General features: G+C 39.8%; 2 protein-coding genes across 7 annotated transcripts in view; one reads left to right on the forward strand and one right to left on the reverse strand.

Moving 5' to 3' along the window:
- NUFIP1 (nuclear FMR1 interacting protein 1) overlaps positions 1-11,010 on the reverse strand; it is a 40,267-nt gene extending 29,257 nt beyond the window's left edge. Inside the window, exons 1-5 of the mRNA XM_058684822.1 lie at positions 10,555-11,010; positions 8,443-8,525; positions 6,539-6,637; positions 5,736-5,798; positions 4,632-4,708 (exon numbers count right to left, since the gene is read on the reverse strand). Of these exons, the coding sequence (XP_058540805.1) occupies positions 4,632-4,708; positions 5,736-5,798; positions 6,539-6,637; positions 8,443-8,525; positions 10,555-10,957 (725 nt within the window). The 5' untranslated portion in view covers positions 10,958-11,010. The remainder of the gene's footprint in view (positions 1-4,631; positions 4,709-5,735; positions 5,799-6,538; positions 6,638-8,442; positions 8,526-10,554) is intronic.
- A 66-nt stretch (positions 11,011-11,076) lies between these two features.
- GPALPP1 (GPALPP motifs containing 1) overlaps positions 11,077-17,357 on the forward strand; it is a 63,642-nt gene continuing 57,361 nt past the window's right edge. For all 6 annotated transcript variants that reach the window (XR_009248806.1, XR_009248810.1, XR_009248813.1 and 3 more), the window contains exons 1-3: positions 11,077-11,267; positions 14,474-14,606; positions 15,361-15,459. Coding sequence is in view for 2 of the 6 variants with exons in the window: in XM_058684854.1 (XP_058540837.1) it covers positions 11,180-11,267; positions 14,474-14,606; positions 15,361-15,459 (320 nt within the window). In the remaining 4 variants the exon portion in view is untranslated. The remainder of the gene's footprint in view (positions 11,268-14,473; positions 14,607-15,360; positions 15,460-17,357) is intronic.

Genomic DNA, 17,357 nt, shown 5'->3' on the forward strand with positions numbered 1-17,357 from the left:
TCAAAGTATACACACTTCTGTTGGAGCATCAAATATGTCAAGGGCAGGTGGCAAAGGCAGCTGCAACCATCTTGTTGGGAATCACTGGGGAGGGTGTCAGAACTGCAGAGATCTGTGTAGACAGATGGCAGGAAACTCAAAGGAGAAGAGCGAAGGAGCAATGAATCACCTGTGTCCACATCAAGAAGGCCCTACATGTCACAAAATCAAATAATCACTTTTTGTTCTTGCTTTATCTGACCTTTCCACAGCAAACTACACTGTTACTACTAACCACATCTTCCTTCTTAAAATTCTCCTGTCCACTGGCTTCTGTGACATGTCATGTTCTTAGCTCTCTTCTACCTCTCTGGCTCTCAACTCAGCAGTCTTGTTGGTTTTTATCCTGTTAAGCTGCCTTCTCCTTTCACTCTGTCCTCTCTGTGGAGAATGTCTTTACATTTGTAATTTCATGATTTAAAAATACCTATCTCCAGCCCAGTCCAGTCCAAGTCCCAATATCTACGCAACATCTTCAAGTAAGTATCTCAGAATCTCCTCATACTGAACAATGTCCAAAATCAGTATCTCCACACCCTCTTCCAGGATTCGCCTCTCAGATTCACCAAGTTCCTGTCAGGAACTGGGAAGTCTCCTCAAAACCTGTTTCCTCCTCTACCTCACATTCTATCACCAAATAGTGCCCATTTATCTCCCAAATGTTCTGTACCCACCTAGTTCTCTCTGTCTGTAACACTGCCATCTTTTAAGAGCTTCTGTCATCTCTTACCTATAGTCAAGTCCCTTGAACATGTCAGTCCATCTGGACACTACTCTCTGCCTCCCCTCATCTTTTCCTAGTTAGATCTGAGTTTAGCTCAACTTCCCTTTGTCAAGGAACACTGCACTCCTCCAGACCAGATTGAGGTCCTTCTCTTACAGGCTGAGAAGGATGGAAAGATTGTGAGAGAGTAAAATAGCTAGACTTGTAGCAGAGAGTCAACGGAGGTGGTGACCATTAATATAATAGTGGTCTAATATTCCCAAAGTTCATACAATGACTCCGTTTACACACTGACTACAGATAAGAGAACCAAAGCTGACAAATCAGAAACTCATCAGACTTTTCCTACTGAGTTAAGTGAACTCAAAACTTGAGAGATTCAACAACTAAGTTTACTTAGTTAACTTCTTAGTTGCTTTATAATCTTTTCTGACTAGCAGCCATTGCTACTCTCCTAAAAAGAATTAAACATTTATGAAAGGGGCTGGCACCACTGAGCTACACTAACTTGCAAATGATCAAAGTCAGGGCTAAGTAGTAAGGGCACTATGTTAGTGTTTTAGCAGTCAGGCCATTTCCACCCCATCTAGCAGGATACAATCTTCAACACTGGTAGCATCCGCTCCTGAAAAACTAAATATCAGACAGAAAGTGAAGTTAACTCCTCTTGTTTTACTATTCCTCTGTGTAAAATAATCAGAAAAACATTAAACCAGGTGATTAAAACGAAGAAGCAAAACAAAACAAACAAAAACAAAACAAAACAAAAAATATATATACTTGATAAAATGCTTCAAAATTCTTCACCAAGTCAAACTACATCATGGTCCTGACTACTTTGACAATGCAACTGGCTCCCTCATGCCAAGACTGGGTCTTCCTACTCTGCACCACTTAACAAGACTTCAATCAACAACAACAACAACAACAAAAAGAAATTCGATCAACAAGCATTTATCCTCCACATACGAAGCTCCAGGCACAGTGCGAAGTGCAGCAGAATCAAAGATGTCCAAGACTAGGGCCAACTATAATAGAAGGCAACACGCGCTACTGTGGTCATATTACTAAGCTACGTATTCACAAACGAGGTAGCAAATAGTGCTTTACGTTAGGGCAGGCCATGGACTGGCAGCCAGTCCACACACTGATGCCAGAGTATACGTCACCTCTGTCGCTCAGCAAAATGTTTAGGTCAGCTGACATCTTTTTCCTAGCAAGATTTTCTGAATAATAAAAGTAATGAATAAATTCACATTCTGGTACAAGTTCCTTAACTTGTTACAGACTAGCACTCTGGCAGCACCGAGATAAAGGAAATGAAGATTGAGAAAGAGTGACAAACCAAGTGACATTTAAGACAGTCTTTCAAGATAGTAAGATTCTGCCAAGGAGATAAAGAGAAAAAGGCATTCTAGTATACTCTCTCCAAGAGGCCTAAACTCCTTCGTTTGTGAGCCAAAGATGAGACTGAAATTCTATTAAATCCACCAAGTCCATGCTGAAGTTTAAAAGTGAGACAGTGAGCGCTGTATAGAGCATAAGATAACTCTGGGGTGTATTTCATTGGAACATTTAGTCACAACCTCACACCGTACCCAAGGCATGTATTAACCCATGGCTACACTCTACTTGCTTAAAGATTCAATTCTTGGGGCGCCTGGGTGGCGCAGTCGGTTAAGCGTCCGACTTCAGCCAGGTCACGATCTCACGATCCGTGAGTTCGAGCCCCGCGTCAGGCTCTGGGCTGATGGCTCGGAGCCTGGAGCCTGCTTCCGGTTCTGTGTCTCCCTCTCTCTCTGCCCCTCCCCCGTTCATGCTCTGTCTCTCTCTGTCCCAAAAATAAATAAAAAACGTTGAAAAAAAAAATTTTTTTTAAATAAAAAATAAAAAAAAAGATTCAATTCTTCTGTTTATCCCTTCACCCCCTCCATCTCTGCACACTATATTAATAACCGACACAACTACACACATCTACTAAATTCTATTTGCTCTCAGTTGGCTCCAAATCTTTATGTTTATGCGGGCTTCCCTCAGAATTACCTCCAAAGCTTTAACGGGCAGTAACTAACTTTTTCACCTAATAGTATAACGTCTGGCACAATACTACATGTGAGTGGATTTAAACTAAAAACTTAAGACCTGAAGGGAATTATGGTAAGTGAAATAAGTCAGAAAGAGAAAGACAAATACCATATGATCTCACTTATATGTGGAATCTGAAAAATTAAGCAAATTAAATAATAAACAAAAAGTTCCCTATACACATACAGATAACAAACTGATGGTTGCCAGAGGGGAGGTGGGTGGAGGGATGGGTAAAATGAGTGAAGGGGAGTGGGAGATGCAGGCTTCCAAGTATGCAATGACTAAGTCACAGGGCTAAAAGGTACAGCACAGGAATATAGCCAATGGTACTGTAACGGCATTGCATGGCGACAGGTGGCAGCTACACTCTGGTGAGCAAAACATATAAACCTGTTTAATCACTACGCTGTACACCTGAAACTAATATAACATTGTATGTTAACTATGCTCAAATAATTAAAAAAAAAAAAACCCAAAAACATGTATTTTAAGAAGTTTAAAAGCGCGGCAGTGAGTGCTATATAAAGCGTATGATAACTCTGGGGTGTGTTTCACTGGGACATTTACTCAACCTCACACCGTACTCAAGGCAGGTATTAACAAAATAATAAAACATGCCATGTCATGTTTTATTGTTTGCTGGGCATCTGATCAAGCTTATCTCACTCATATATCCAAGACTTTAAGGATGATGGGAGTGAAGATAACAAATACCTATAATTTTACTAACATTCTTTTTTTCATAAAGTACATAGTCTCAAATAATTCATTACACATAAAAATGTTGAATTTAAAAATAAACTAAAACCTTCAATTAAGCTGAACAAAGTAAAAATTTGACCCGCCAGTCAAAAGTTTCAAGTATCTTTCTTGACCTTAGAAGAGAACTATCCCCTTTTTCATCTCAGGCTCTCTTCATTTTTTAATGCCAGAAAAACACTGTTTGACTTCAAAATGCGTCTGACCATTCTAAGAGTTCTGCCTTAGCTTCAGCTTCAGGATGATATTATAGTCCTTTCTGAGAAGACAATAAAACAGTGTCCCACTGGGGTTTTTCATAGAATATCCTAGCTAGACATCTAGTAAATGTTCTTCCTTAATAAGCATAAAGCCCTAAGTCACATGGCCAAATTTCTTAGACATTACTTAAAGGAAAGAATCCCTGGCCTTTTATAATTAAGGATAAACCTGTGTATCATTGTTGTACTCCCTCTACCTAGCATGCTGCAGTCAGTCAACAAATTTTTGCTGGGGGAAAAAAAAAAAAAAAAATCAAAGGAAAAACACAGCAAAGCATTATATATTTTTTTAGTAAGAGTACCCACTCATTACTGCCTCGACATTGAACTTCTGACACAGGGGGCATGTAGTAGCTCCCCTCAAAGAGTAGACTACAGTCCCATTATGTAACCAGTCATTTACAAAGAACTCCTATTAGGTTTTCTAAAAACTTATTCAATAATAGCCTCATATAATATGGCTTACTGTCCTATCCCCTAGCACCAACATCATAAGGGAATTCAATGAATCAAAACTACCCTAATAAAATTGTAATGCTTATATTTGAAACATCAAGTAACAATCTCAAAGTCACTGTATACCAACTCGGAAGAACAGCAATATTAGTACTAGTCGTTTTCAGATGAATATTTGCAATGTTAAAAAACACCAAATTTCCTTTTTCAAATTACTCATTAGAGCCAGAATGGCCATTATTTGGAAGTACTCAGCCTTGACACAGAAGAAAAATTACGTCACTAGTTCTGAACTCTTGACTCACTTCCTTCTTTCTTCCCTCCATCTTGCAATCTCCTCTGGAGTGTCTAACTTGATCTTCTTCATACCAGGAGCATGCATCTAGGGAGAAAAAGCCTGATGAACATCAGGAAGCATATTGTATATGTTTGGGTTTTGGGGGTTTTTTAATCTTTTTTTATCTTTAAGCAGGCTCCACGCCCACGTGGGGCTTGAACTCACAACTCTGAGATCAAGAGTCGCACACTCTACTGACTGAGCCAGCCAGTCCTCCTCATATCGTATGTTTCTGACTAAATTTCAATTATGGGGAATAATGGAGACTCTGTATTCAACATTAAATTTACTAGCAGAGACAAATTTAAAACTAAGTAAGCAGGTTTTACCCATCCATATTGTGACTTTCCCTTTAAAGAAAAAGGGATAATTTCTCATGTGTTCAGATTAGTGCAATTGATAAGGAAAAAAGGAGTAATGCAATTTTGGTTACAAAGTAGGTATGTCACCCATATCTCAACTACCATCATGTACCCAAATGAATGACCCATCACCCAAAATTGAGTGAGGTAGCTAAAGAAATAATGAATACACAGAACGATTTGAAGCAGCATGGCATAATAAAGCAAGCAAAGAATTTGTGGTCAAGAAACTCAAGTGCAGAAATCAGTTCTAAAGCGCTCGGTAAATCTTTTTTTTTTTTTTTTTTTTAATGTTAATTCTGGCCAATATTTATCTATTTCACATAGTGGTCTGTGAAGATAAAACTGAATAATACAGGGGCGCCTGGGTGGCTCAGTCGGTTAAGCGTCCGACGTCAGCTCAGGTCACAATCTCACTGTCCGTGGGTTCGAGCCCCGCGTCGGCCTCTGTGCTGACTGCTCAGAGCCTGAAGCCTGTTTCGGATTCTGTGTCTCCCTCTCTCTCTGACCTTCCCCCGTTCATGCTCTGTCTCTCTCTGTCTCAAAAATAAATAAATGTTAAAAAAAATTAAAAAAAAAAAAACTGAACAATACAAAGTACTCCATGTTACTTATTACTAGGCTATGTAAATGAAGAGCTGTGAAGATAACAAATCAATGAATTAAAAAGAACATGAAAAAACAAAACAAAAATTCACACAAGAACTTACATTTCTCCAATGGAACTGGACAATCTTCTCATGTGCACTAAAAGAACAATCTACCTCAGGACACTGCAAGAGTTTAAAGAAAAAGACTATTCAATGTTTTCTATGTTAATTTTACCCTACTACTGCATATTCAAACATAATCTCACTGAGCTACATAGTTATCCCATCTATGTGGGATAGACAGCATCCCAAACTATGTCAATAGCAAAATAAAGAGCACTCCAAACCAGGTTGTATTTAAAAAGGAATGACATTCTCAAAGCAGATAGTACAGTAACACATATCATTTACTTCTCTACTTAGTATATACATGACATCGGCAAAGTTATAAAATTTTCTTAACTCCTAAAGTTGAAGGGGCATTCCTATAAACTGAAAAAGAACCTTTCCAAATTAAGAGCATTTTTTTTTAAAGTACTTAATAAGGTCCAGACCAACCTTAGAGAGTGATGGGCCATGGCAAATTACACAGTGTGATTAAATGGTCAAGGGCAGCCTTAAAGGGGAAAAAACACACAAAGGTACACAGAGCAACTGGGGTGAGGCCCAGCACTCTTACCAAGCAGAGGAGGTGAGCACACACAGTTGTCAGACCTCCTTTCTTTACTGCCATCTTGCCTCTTCCTGAAGCAGTAGGCTCCCCACCCTCCAACTGCAAATCCCAGGGTCCCTATCTCAATGTGTCAAGACATCAAATGACATTTCTATGAAAACTATAAACTTTTAAGGAAAAAAAGCTCAGAATTTCTACCAAATATACTCATTTTGTTAAAGACACTTCAGGGCAACCAAGAAAAACCTACTTTTGTATGTTCAGACATGTGTTTATCATACTTCTCTTGATTTTTAAAACCACGATCACAGGTATCGCAAAAACAGTGAAAAACTGGTTCCTTTCTTTTCTGCAAACAAAAACAAGCATTAGATTTTTGATAAAAAAATGTTTACTCAATGATGAAAATATAACTATCCTCTCAGTAGTATGTACTTTCTCACATAATCCCTGTATGTGGGGAAAACTTCTGAATACGTTTCTAATGAAAGGATAATTCTGTTTTGTTTTCTATAGGAAATATATTAGGAAAAACAAGCATTATAAAAAAATTGTTAAATCTGAGTAGAGTATAAACTGCGAGTAGATCAAATTGGTAATCTAATTAAGGGCACAGCATATGTCAAAATGGTCTAATCAATACTCATGGTAAAACAGCATTTTGGGGCACCTGGGTGGCTCAGTTGGTTAAACGTCTGACTTCAGCTCAGGTCATGATTTTGAGGTTCATGGGTTCGAGCCCTGCATCAGGTTCTATGCTGACAACTCAGACCCTAGAGCCTGCTTCAGATTCTTTGTCTCCCTCCCCCTCTGCCCCTCCCCCACTCACACTCTAGCTCTCTGTCTCTCAAAGATGAATAAATGTTAAAAATAAAAAAAATTAAAAACAAAACAGCATTTCAACTTTTAGGAAAAACAACTATATCAGATTTTGTTTTAACCCCAAAAAAGAATCATTTAGTAAAGGTCAGTTACTTATTCCCAATTTGCTATTTTTATTCTTAAATTTAAAACAAAAAAAATTGTTTACAATGAGACTAGGAAATGGCCTTCTATTGTTTAACATTGGGATTATGTTAATACACTTGTACAATATTTTGTTAATATTAGCTACACAGTTTTCATGTCAAAATGAGGAATACTAATTTCATGCTGTAGACTTTATTCGACTCATTCTAAACTAATGACATTATTTGTTTTCCAGATTTTATTTTTAAGTAATCACCACACCCAACACGGGGTTCAAACTTACAACCCCAAGATCAAGAGTCACATCCTCTACCAACTGAGCCAGTCAGATGCCCTGACACTAATTAATGCACATCTTTAAAACAGACCAGATTTATAAATTTCCTCAGAAAGCAGCCTATTTTAAGATTTGGTCCCTGAAGCATAACAAAGAGTTGATCCTGATTTTTAAAAAACAATAACTTTGTTCCTAAAAATGATAAATATCTACTACTGAAAAGAACTGAAGCAGTACAATGAATTAAGATAAACAAATAAATAAAGTAACAATAATAACACAAAAAAATCTTGCCTGAACAATTTCAGACATGACTTCAGGCACAGAGGATAAACTAAATATAAACTATTTTAAATTAACATTACATTTAATTTTAATTGATTTTGACACAAGAAGAAGAAACTGCTCTTTTTTCAATCACAGAAGTATTTTTTCCTAAAAGATCCCTGTGTCAAAAAGAAAAAGATAATGAAAAATAAAGAGTTTATGTCATTATAATTTGTTCTTAACTCCATACTTTCAATTTTATAAGAGAAAGTTTGGACTTCTGTTCTTCTCCCTAAATTCCATCCTTCCCCTTCCAATTTGCTAATATATAAATATTTAGTTCACCAAGGTTTAATAACATTTATATTTATTCATAATCACAATTCTGTTATGTTTATTTTTGAAAATATATTGAAGTGAATTCAATGTTTTCTCTCTCTACAATTTCTCCATTTACTTCTCAAAAAGATTTTGCTTAAAGTTTTTACTTAAAGCTAAGATCTTTAAAGATCCTATTATAGCAAGGCCCCACTGTGTCAATAATGGATGCAAAACACTGAAACAGTTACGTTAGAAACGCAAGGCATGAAACAGTGACATAGGGACCGAAGTGTCCCATTCAAGAATATCTTTAAAAATACCTTTTTCTTCTGTTTTCTACTGGGAGGGAAGTTGACGTCAGTGAACTTTGCATCATATTTTCGTGGAAAATAAGAACGCTTAACTAAGAAACAAAAAGAAATCCATAAATATTTGCAACTATACAATTTTTTAAATTTTTATTTGCTCTATCATGTCACAAATACTTGGGTAGAAACTACCTCTTCTAGGAAGAAAAGTAGTTCAAACAAACTAACAAAGATTAAGACTAGTCTACCAAATAAATATTTTTCAAATGAACACATAATTGGTAAGATTAGATGTCCATACAATGCTTCAAAGGCATCAAAGAAAGGAATGGCTACTCTAAGCTTGATGAAATTTCTTGTTATTTCAAACATTAGAAATGTAAACAATACTATCCCAATACAGCTTTTCACCATCAATTTTATACCAGGAAAACAACCTTGTGAAATACATTTTCTCTCAAATTCTTTCCTTTCTTATGGCTGTGATCCAGCTCTGAAACCCTGATCCTTCACCTAGATTACTTTAACAGCCTCCCAGACTGTCTTCCAGTTCCTAAGCCCTCTCTTCCAATAGACACTGTGCACTGACACCACCGAAAAATAATCCTCCAATGGTCACAAGCTTGCTGGAAAATCTACGAATGACTTCCCAGAATCCTTCAATGAGACGCCGGTATATTTTCTCATGCTACTCTTCCCCCATACCCTCCACTTACTCGGCTTCAGTCGCAACAGAAAGTGCAATCTTTAGAACTCGCCTTGTACTCACACCTCTTTGCCCCGACTTACAAAAGTATCTCTTCCAAAATCCTAAACATCTCCCAAGACACTTCTTCCAAAAACTTTCCCCAACTTCCTCCACACTCTGAAATCACCTTTCATATGCCTCCAGCACCAGTCATGCTGTGTTGTGGTTATTATTTATGAACCCATCTCACCTGTCTTAGGACTGTCTTAGGCGCATTCATATTCCCAGCATTTGGCACACAGTAAAGGCTGATTTGGCATCAAGTTAGTGTAAAATAATCTCAGGCAGAGTTGAAGAAGGTTTTAGGTAAACAATCTCATGGCTTTAAATATGATCTGTATGCAGATGACACCCAAATTCACAGCTCTAGCCACAAATCTCCCCTGAAAGTACAAACTAACAGCTTATTTGATATATCTTCTTGACACGTATTCCAAACTGAACTCCTGGTCTTTCTTCCAAATCTGTTCAATCCACATCTTTCTGCTTGACTGGCAAAAAACTAAGTTATTCTTGTCTTGAGTTTACCTCACACCCTGCAAATCGTGTTGGCCCAAACCTACCTTCAAAACAGATCCAGAATCCAACACTTCTCATCACCTCCCGAGCTCCGCCCTGGTCCAAGTCTCCAGTATCTCTCACTTGGATAACTACAATAGCTTCCTAATTCATCTCCTTTTAAGTCAATTCCCATGAGTAGCCACATTAATCCTTCTAAAACATAAATTATGCCACTCCCCCGCACTACCCTTATCACAAGAGTAAAAAGTCAAAATCCCATCGTCTACAAGGCCCTAGCAGGTCTGTCCTCTTCCCCAGTCTTCTACAATTCCACCCCAGGATTGCTCACCTCTAGCCACAGTGGCTTCCATTCTGATCTATAGCACCTGCCTCAAGCTCTTTGCACTTGCAGTTCATTCTGCCTGCATCCGTATTCCCCCAGCAGCGGTCCCCATAGCTCTGATCACTCACCTCCTTGAAGTCTCTGCTCAAATGTCACCTTCATTATGACTGACACTGACAATTACACCAGAACTACCTATCACCTTCTTTGCTTTCTCTCTCTAGGTAGCACTCACTGTCTTCTAATACACACTGCTTTTTTTTTTTTAATTCTGTCTCCACCAAGAAATGTTAAGCTACATAAAAATAAGGATTTTTCTATGTTTCGTTCACTGCTATATTCCCAGTTCCTCAGCGGCTAAACAGACTGAACAATCAGAGCAAACATTCCGGTCGAACAAATTGTGAGACCTTAACTGACCAGACCCCCAAGAGTGCAGGGCAGAATCAAAAGTAGAGAAAGGGAAAAGTGGGAAAGGGAAGAAGGGAAGAAGAAAAGTAAAGGGGCGGTAAGGAAAGGAGTAATAGCCTACCCGGAGTGTTCTGATATCCAGGAAAAACACCAGGAGACTGTCTCCAGTACCACGATGTAGAAGCCTGGAAATTCCAGGAAGGCTGGCCGTTGAGTTGAGGCTGAGAATCAAGGGGGGACTGGGCGTCGAAGGGAGGCTGCGCCCCGGGAAGAATCTGGGCGTCGAAGGGAGGAGGCGCCTCGGGGAGAGCCTGGGCTTCCTGGGGGTGCTGCTCCCCTGAGGAAGGCTCTGACCCTCGTACGGGAGGCGACGACGAAGGCGGTGGTGGCGGCGGCAGCATTGCCCAGAACATCCAGTTGTCGGACAGTGAAGCAGTGTCTCTCAGAGGCCCCAACGTGGGGGTCAGCTCGGATGCTGGAAGCCACCCGTTAGAAGTCACGAAATCACCAGCAGGCTCAGCCATGCCTCCAGCCAGGTAGGGAACCTAGCATGCGAATATGGAGCAAGCCTTATGCGTCACTTCCGGTCTCGTGAATTACAGGACTCTGCCAACCACGAGCTGCAACGTCATTGGTCGGCGCCGGACAAACTTCCTGCCGTTTGCGGCGGATCCCGGGCTGCCTTTTGGGTAGGTTTGACGCTGCGTGGATAGGGTTGTAGGCTAGACCGGTGTCCGCCACCGCGGATGGCGAGGGATCTGATCGGGCCGGCGCTGCCGCCCGGCTTCAAGGCTCGCGGGACAGCAGAGGACGAGGAGCGAGACCCCAGCCCTGGTAAGCGCCCGGGGTGTTCGCTGCCCGCCAGGCCTGTCCACCCCTTTTCTGGCCCGGCCCCACTCTCGGAATTGAGATCTAAGGCCTGAAACGGTGGAGCAGTGGCAAGTGGGCGAAGAGGACCGGAGCTAACTTTGCTTCTCTAGCGGTAGCGGGGAGGTGGCGCTGGAACGGGGCGAGCGGGGGGGGGGGGAGGGGGGGGATGGTAATCATTGTAATGAAGATGTATTCCCATTTAACGGTTAACGGGCCGGACCCTGTGCTAAACGATCGATACACATTGTCATTTAATCCTCCTAGAAACCGTATGAAGTAAAGATGATCATTTCCATGTTATAAACGGGAACACTGAAGCCCAGGCTGTTGCCCGTATCACACGGCTGGTAAATGGTGGAGCCCAATTTAGAACACAGCCAGTGCTCCTAACCTCTGTGCCATATTGCCTTCTGACGAACAGTGCTCATGGCTCTTGCAGGGGATGCTTTGCTCCTTAGCCCCCGACCTGCCTTCCTAGCCTCTCCTCCTGTCATTGTACCTGACACACACAGCCCAGTATTGAACTAGTTTAATACTGCGCAGTTTCTAAATTCTCTAGGAGCTTTCTGGCCCCACTCTGCATTTTTTGACATACCTGACGAACTCCTACCCCATCCTCCGAGGCCCAACTTCAGTGTCAGCGAAGGCTTCAGTGAAGCATTTCCAAACTCTCCCAAGCATTGTCACGCCCTCTTTTTCCCCCACAGGGTTTTCTTCCACTTAATTACATCATATATTTAATACACTTTTTTGAATAACTTGTCAGCATATCTGCTTACAGGTCTTCTAGCCTTAATACAGAGTGGGCACTTTGTATTTGCCAAATAAATGCTTTTTAGACTCTTCATGCATTTCTATCTCCTTTAATGTTTGCTCTACCTTTTAGTGAATACATGTTCCATTCCTTTTGAAATTTTTGGATCACTGGATATGTCTACATTCAGCTTTAGTACATACTGCTAAAATCAGTCTTTTGTTCATTTTTCCACTGATCTGTCTTTCCTTACTGGCCTGTTGAGTTCTTTGTTGTTTTTTTTTGTTGTTGAGTTCTTTATGTAGTCTGGACAAGTCATTTTTTTCAGTTATGCATGTTGCAAATATCTCCTCTAATTCTGTGGCTTGCCTTTTCACTCTTCATTTGTATGTGTTGATGAACAGAAGTTTTTAATTTCAGTACATTCTGATTTTTAGTTTTTCTTCTTTTATGGTTAGAGCTTTTTGTACCCTATTTAAGTAGTCTTTGCCTCTTCTGAGGTTACAGAGTTATTCTCCTTTGTTTTATCCTGCAAGCATTACTGTTTTATCTTTCACGTTTATATTTGCAGTCCATCTGGAGTTGATACTTGTATATGGTGTGAGGTAGGGGTGAAGATTTATTTTTTTCCTCACAGGTTTCTAATTGATCCATCACCCTCCCTTCCATACTGCACTGTAATGTCACTTTCTTTGTAAATCATGTGACCACAAATGTGCATCTAGTTTTTTTCTTTTTCATTCTGGTAGAATACACATAACATTTACCACCTTAACCACCTTTAAGTGTACAGTTCATCACTAAGTACATTGACATTGTGTAACCATCACCACTATCCATTTCCAGAATGCTTTTCTTCTTGCAAAATTGAACTTCTGTACTCATTAAACAGTAAGTCCCTGTTCCCGTTCCCAATTCCCCCAGTTCCTGGAAGCCACCATTCTACTTTCTGTCTCTGTAAATTTAACTACTCTAGGTCTCTCAGATAAGTGGAATCATACAGTATCTATCTTCTTGTGACTGGCATTTTCACTTAACGTAATGTCTTTGGAGTTCATCCATGTTGTAGCATGCACCAGAATTTCTCTCAGGTGGGGGATTCTTGAACCCAGTCTGATATCTGTCCTGTGTTCCTCACACTCAGCTACCCTCCTGAAAGAGATCACTGAGTTTGGAAGAGGGAGTGAGCACACAGGTCTGAGATGGAACAAATTAACTTTACTCAAATACCTTGGAATATTGAATGCTGGGAAATGTCCCCTGAGATCATGTCATTAGAAAACTCGGGGAGAGGGGTGTGGAGATGTTTTCTTAAGACCAGTCCATGTACTCCAGATGCTGCCTTGTGGGAAATAGGTGGAGCCTTCGCTATTTTGACTCCAACTTCAGACTCTGCAATGACCATCACCTCCACGAATTTCAGCTGCATTTCTAATCACACACTGGACTCTGTTCTATCTCTGAAAACTTAAATTCAAGTTTCTTTCTCAGCAAGAACCCCTTATCATTCTCATTCAGTTATTCTTGTTAGACTTTGTTGTTGTTGTTGTTGTTGTTGTTGTTGTCGTTGTTGTTGTTGTTGTTGTTTAACCTCATTGAGCTCTGCAGACCCTGCCTTCTATCCTTTTTGGCCTCCTCCTTTTAATTGCTTCTGCCCCTATTTGACTTAGACCTCACAGTCCATCAATTCATCCATTGTCTTGCAATGTTTTCAGCTGCCTTAACCATTCAGTATTCTGTTAAACTCATCTGGCAAAAACCCAGCTCTAGATCATTCCAAATGTTTACCTTCTTATGAGCCTACATCCAGCCTTCCAAATGCTGCTAGAAAAAACTTCACAGCACCACAGGCTAATGTTACGAAAAATTACAGTCTCCTCCCTAATTGGGTTCTCAGCTGTGCCCAGCAGTCCTCAGACAGTTTCCCCATGCAGTTCTCTCCCTAATCTCAACCATGGTTTTTTAAAAGCCTCTTTTTCTTCCTCAGACTGTCTTTCCCTCTACTTCACTGGAAGAGTAAATGCCATCTTAAAAGAACTAACTCTATTTTCTGCACTATGCCTGAAAACTTCCCTGAATCTTTGCTCAGCCTTTTTGTCTTCCCTGTGATTACAATAGAAAAGGTGCACTACCTTCTTCTAAGGCTAGTCCTTCCATTTTTAATCTGAATCCCTTCCCTTATTTGTTTTGTGCACAAAACAGGAACAAATGAGATAAAAGTTCATAATAAGTAATAGCCAGCGAGTGCTGGAAAGATATATAGTGTAAGAAAATATAAAATGTATACTTTTATAAAAATATGAAGTATAAAGTGTTGGCTAAGGGGTTCATTGAAACAGTTTATGCATAATTGCACAGTTATGCATAATTGCAACGATTATGACCAATTGTGACTTAAACAAGAAATTTCCTATAGTTGCAGGACCAGCTTTACCCCCTAATTATAAAAGCAGTAGCTCAGAGTCATCAGACAGTGATGAGGACAGTAGTTCATTGTACGAAGAAGGAAATCAAGAATCTGAAGAAGATGACACTGGTCCAAGTGCAAGGTCAGTCACTTAAATAAACCAAGCTTCAAACCTAGTATACTTTGGCTGGAACAGATAGTCAGGAATGCCATATCTGTATTTTTACAGCACAGGAAGAAATGCACTTCGTCAGGAACTACACCTTCTAGAAGGAAATTTATTGTAGTAGATAGTTGTGGAGACATCTAGGATTTCAATTAAGTTCTTATCTAAAAGATTTTTTCTTAAGGTAAAAGTGTCTAAATACATATTCTAGATGAGCCATAGGATTTCTTTTAGAAATTATTTATGCAGTGTACGGTTTTTGCTTAAGTAAATGATTTCCTTCTAACTACCCTTCCTTGCCATGGGTCCATGTAAAGAAAAGTGGAATTTTTGTTTAGTATCGGGTAGCAAGGGTTTTTTGATGCGTTTTAAAGATAAGACAGAACTAGCAACTTAAAACCTTCCTGCATGAGATAAAAAGCTAGCGTCAAACTTTTTGCTCAAAAACATTCAGCAAGTAGACTCTTCGAAACCTCAGTAAAGTGGAATCTTTAACACTATAGAAAATATAGAAAACTACTGCCATAGAAAATATGGCACTATTTTAGGCCAAAAATAAATTCCAGGAAAAGGTTGATATAAGATCAACTGTGGTGTCCATTTGTTCTCATTGGGCAAGATGAATTTATTGTTTCAGTGTTCATACAACTAGTTGGAGTTAATGCTTCCTTTAAAACTTAAAATTCTCTGTGAAAAAAATTTGTGTAACGTTGTACTACTGTGTTTTTAGAAAACAGAGGAGAACTCAGGATGATGACGATGATGATGAAGGGTTTTTTGGACCAGCTCTTCCTCCTGGATTTAAAAAGCAGGATGATTCTCCTCCCAGGTGACAATGTGTAGTGTTTCAGGCCAGTCTTTTCCAACTATTTCAGTAGGTGTTTGTTGATTCAATAAAGTGCTGTCCAAAGTTGTTTTTTAACTTACAGATTTATAGAACATTTGAAACACATAGGGGAAAGTAACTGTTTCCTCTAACAAAAATGATTATTTACATGCCTATAAACACTTCTGTAGTTTATAAAAAACCTCCACATCCCTTAGTTAATGCTCACAAGAGTGCTCTGTGATAGACTGAGTGCAGCATTATCCCTCTTCGCCCTTTTCTTAAATAGATAAGGTTGCACACATAGTAAGCAGTAGGCCTGGGGCTGGAATCCTGGTATTTACCTTTAAAATTAGATGCTTTCTTAGTTATTTGGTGACAGAAAGAACAATTCCTGTGTGCCACGTTAAACAATTTGACTAACTTCTCTGTACCTCAGAATTGCCATCTGAAAAATAGGATAACAACACGTACCTTTCAAAATTGTGATGATTGAGATTTCATATTTACATACATGCACATACGTGTGTGTGTGTGTGTGTGTGTGTGTGTGTGCGCGCGCCTCTTACATGATGCCTGGCCCCAGGTAAGCATATAGTAAGTTTTGATTCCTATCTTCTCAGAATTATAAAGTTTTTAATGCTGAATACGTAATTGTACACCACCTTGTTTATAATTCAGAGCACTGTTACCAGTATGCGAGAACAAGTCAAAAAGACTTGTATATTTTAATGTGGTTTTTTTATTTATTTTTGAGACAGAGAGAGAGTGTGAGTGGGGGAGGGGCAGAGAGAGAGGGAGACACAGAATCCAAAGCAGGCTCCAGGCTCCGAACTGACAGCACAGAGACCAACGCAGGGCTCGAACTCACAAATTGCGTGATCGTGACCGAGCCGACGTCGGATGCTTAACAGACTGAGCCACCCAGGCGCCCCAACTATTGTATATTTTATATTCAAACTTTACAATCCTATCTCTCAGCTCCAATTTTCATGTTAACTTTGGACCTTTTGGAAATAAGGCTAGACTCTCTGCTGCCTGATTTTGTATGCCACCAAGCCAAGAATAATCTTTAAAGGGTCATCTAAAAAACAAAGACCAGCATGCCTAAGAGACCCATATATGGCCCTCAAAGCCTAAAATGTCCTCTCTGGCCTTTTACAGAAAATTTGCTAACCACTGGGTCATAACATTCCTTTCAAGAAAGCACATTGTTAGAAGTACAGCAATGTCTTTCTTGAGAGTTGTATTTGGCTGTTAAATGGCCAGGATCAGAACCCAGACCTTCTGAGTCAGTACCAATTTTCCTCTGCTAGGAAGCCTGTCTGTGAGGCTCTGATTGAACACAATGCAACCTGGAAAAGCCAGCTTAGGACTTCATTGCCATCTTGCTTGTTAATACTGGTACAGCGACATCTCTGGGGAAAACATTGGTATGAAAGAATTAAGAAACGTAAAGTATGAAAGAGAGTAGAAAATATCTTGTCTCTGTTATTTTTTCCCTGAAGTAAGGCTTTCTCTTTGTAAGCCCCAGATTTTAGGCACTTCTCCCATTTGGACTGATGTCAGTTCCCTCAGAAATGTAGCAATAGGTCCCCTTGAAAGAAAATGAACTTTGGCCTCGAGGAGACCAGGGTTCAAACGCCAGCACTGACACTTGCTAGTGTGTGGTGTCCTTGGGCCTTATTTTGCTCACCCAGAAAATGGAATGACTTAGGGGTTGTTTGAAGGAAACAGAAAAGTGCTCTGGTTGAAATGTGGCTAGCACAGCACCTTTTCCTTTGTCTGTAGGTCTCAAATGACTTTTCATTCTTGTGCACTTCCGTAGTGAGGACAATGTTCAGATTTGTATCCTCCCGTGGCACATGTAACCATAAATTGCCGACATCTCTGTATGCATG

The sequence above is a fragment of the Neofelis nebulosa genome, chromosome 1, assembly GCF_028018385.1.
Source record: "Neofelis nebulosa isolate mNeoNeb1 chromosome 1, mNeoNeb1.pri, whole genome shotgun sequence".
Taxonomy (NCBI): domain Eukaryota; kingdom Metazoa; phylum Chordata; class Mammalia; order Carnivora; family Felidae; genus Neofelis; species Neofelis nebulosa.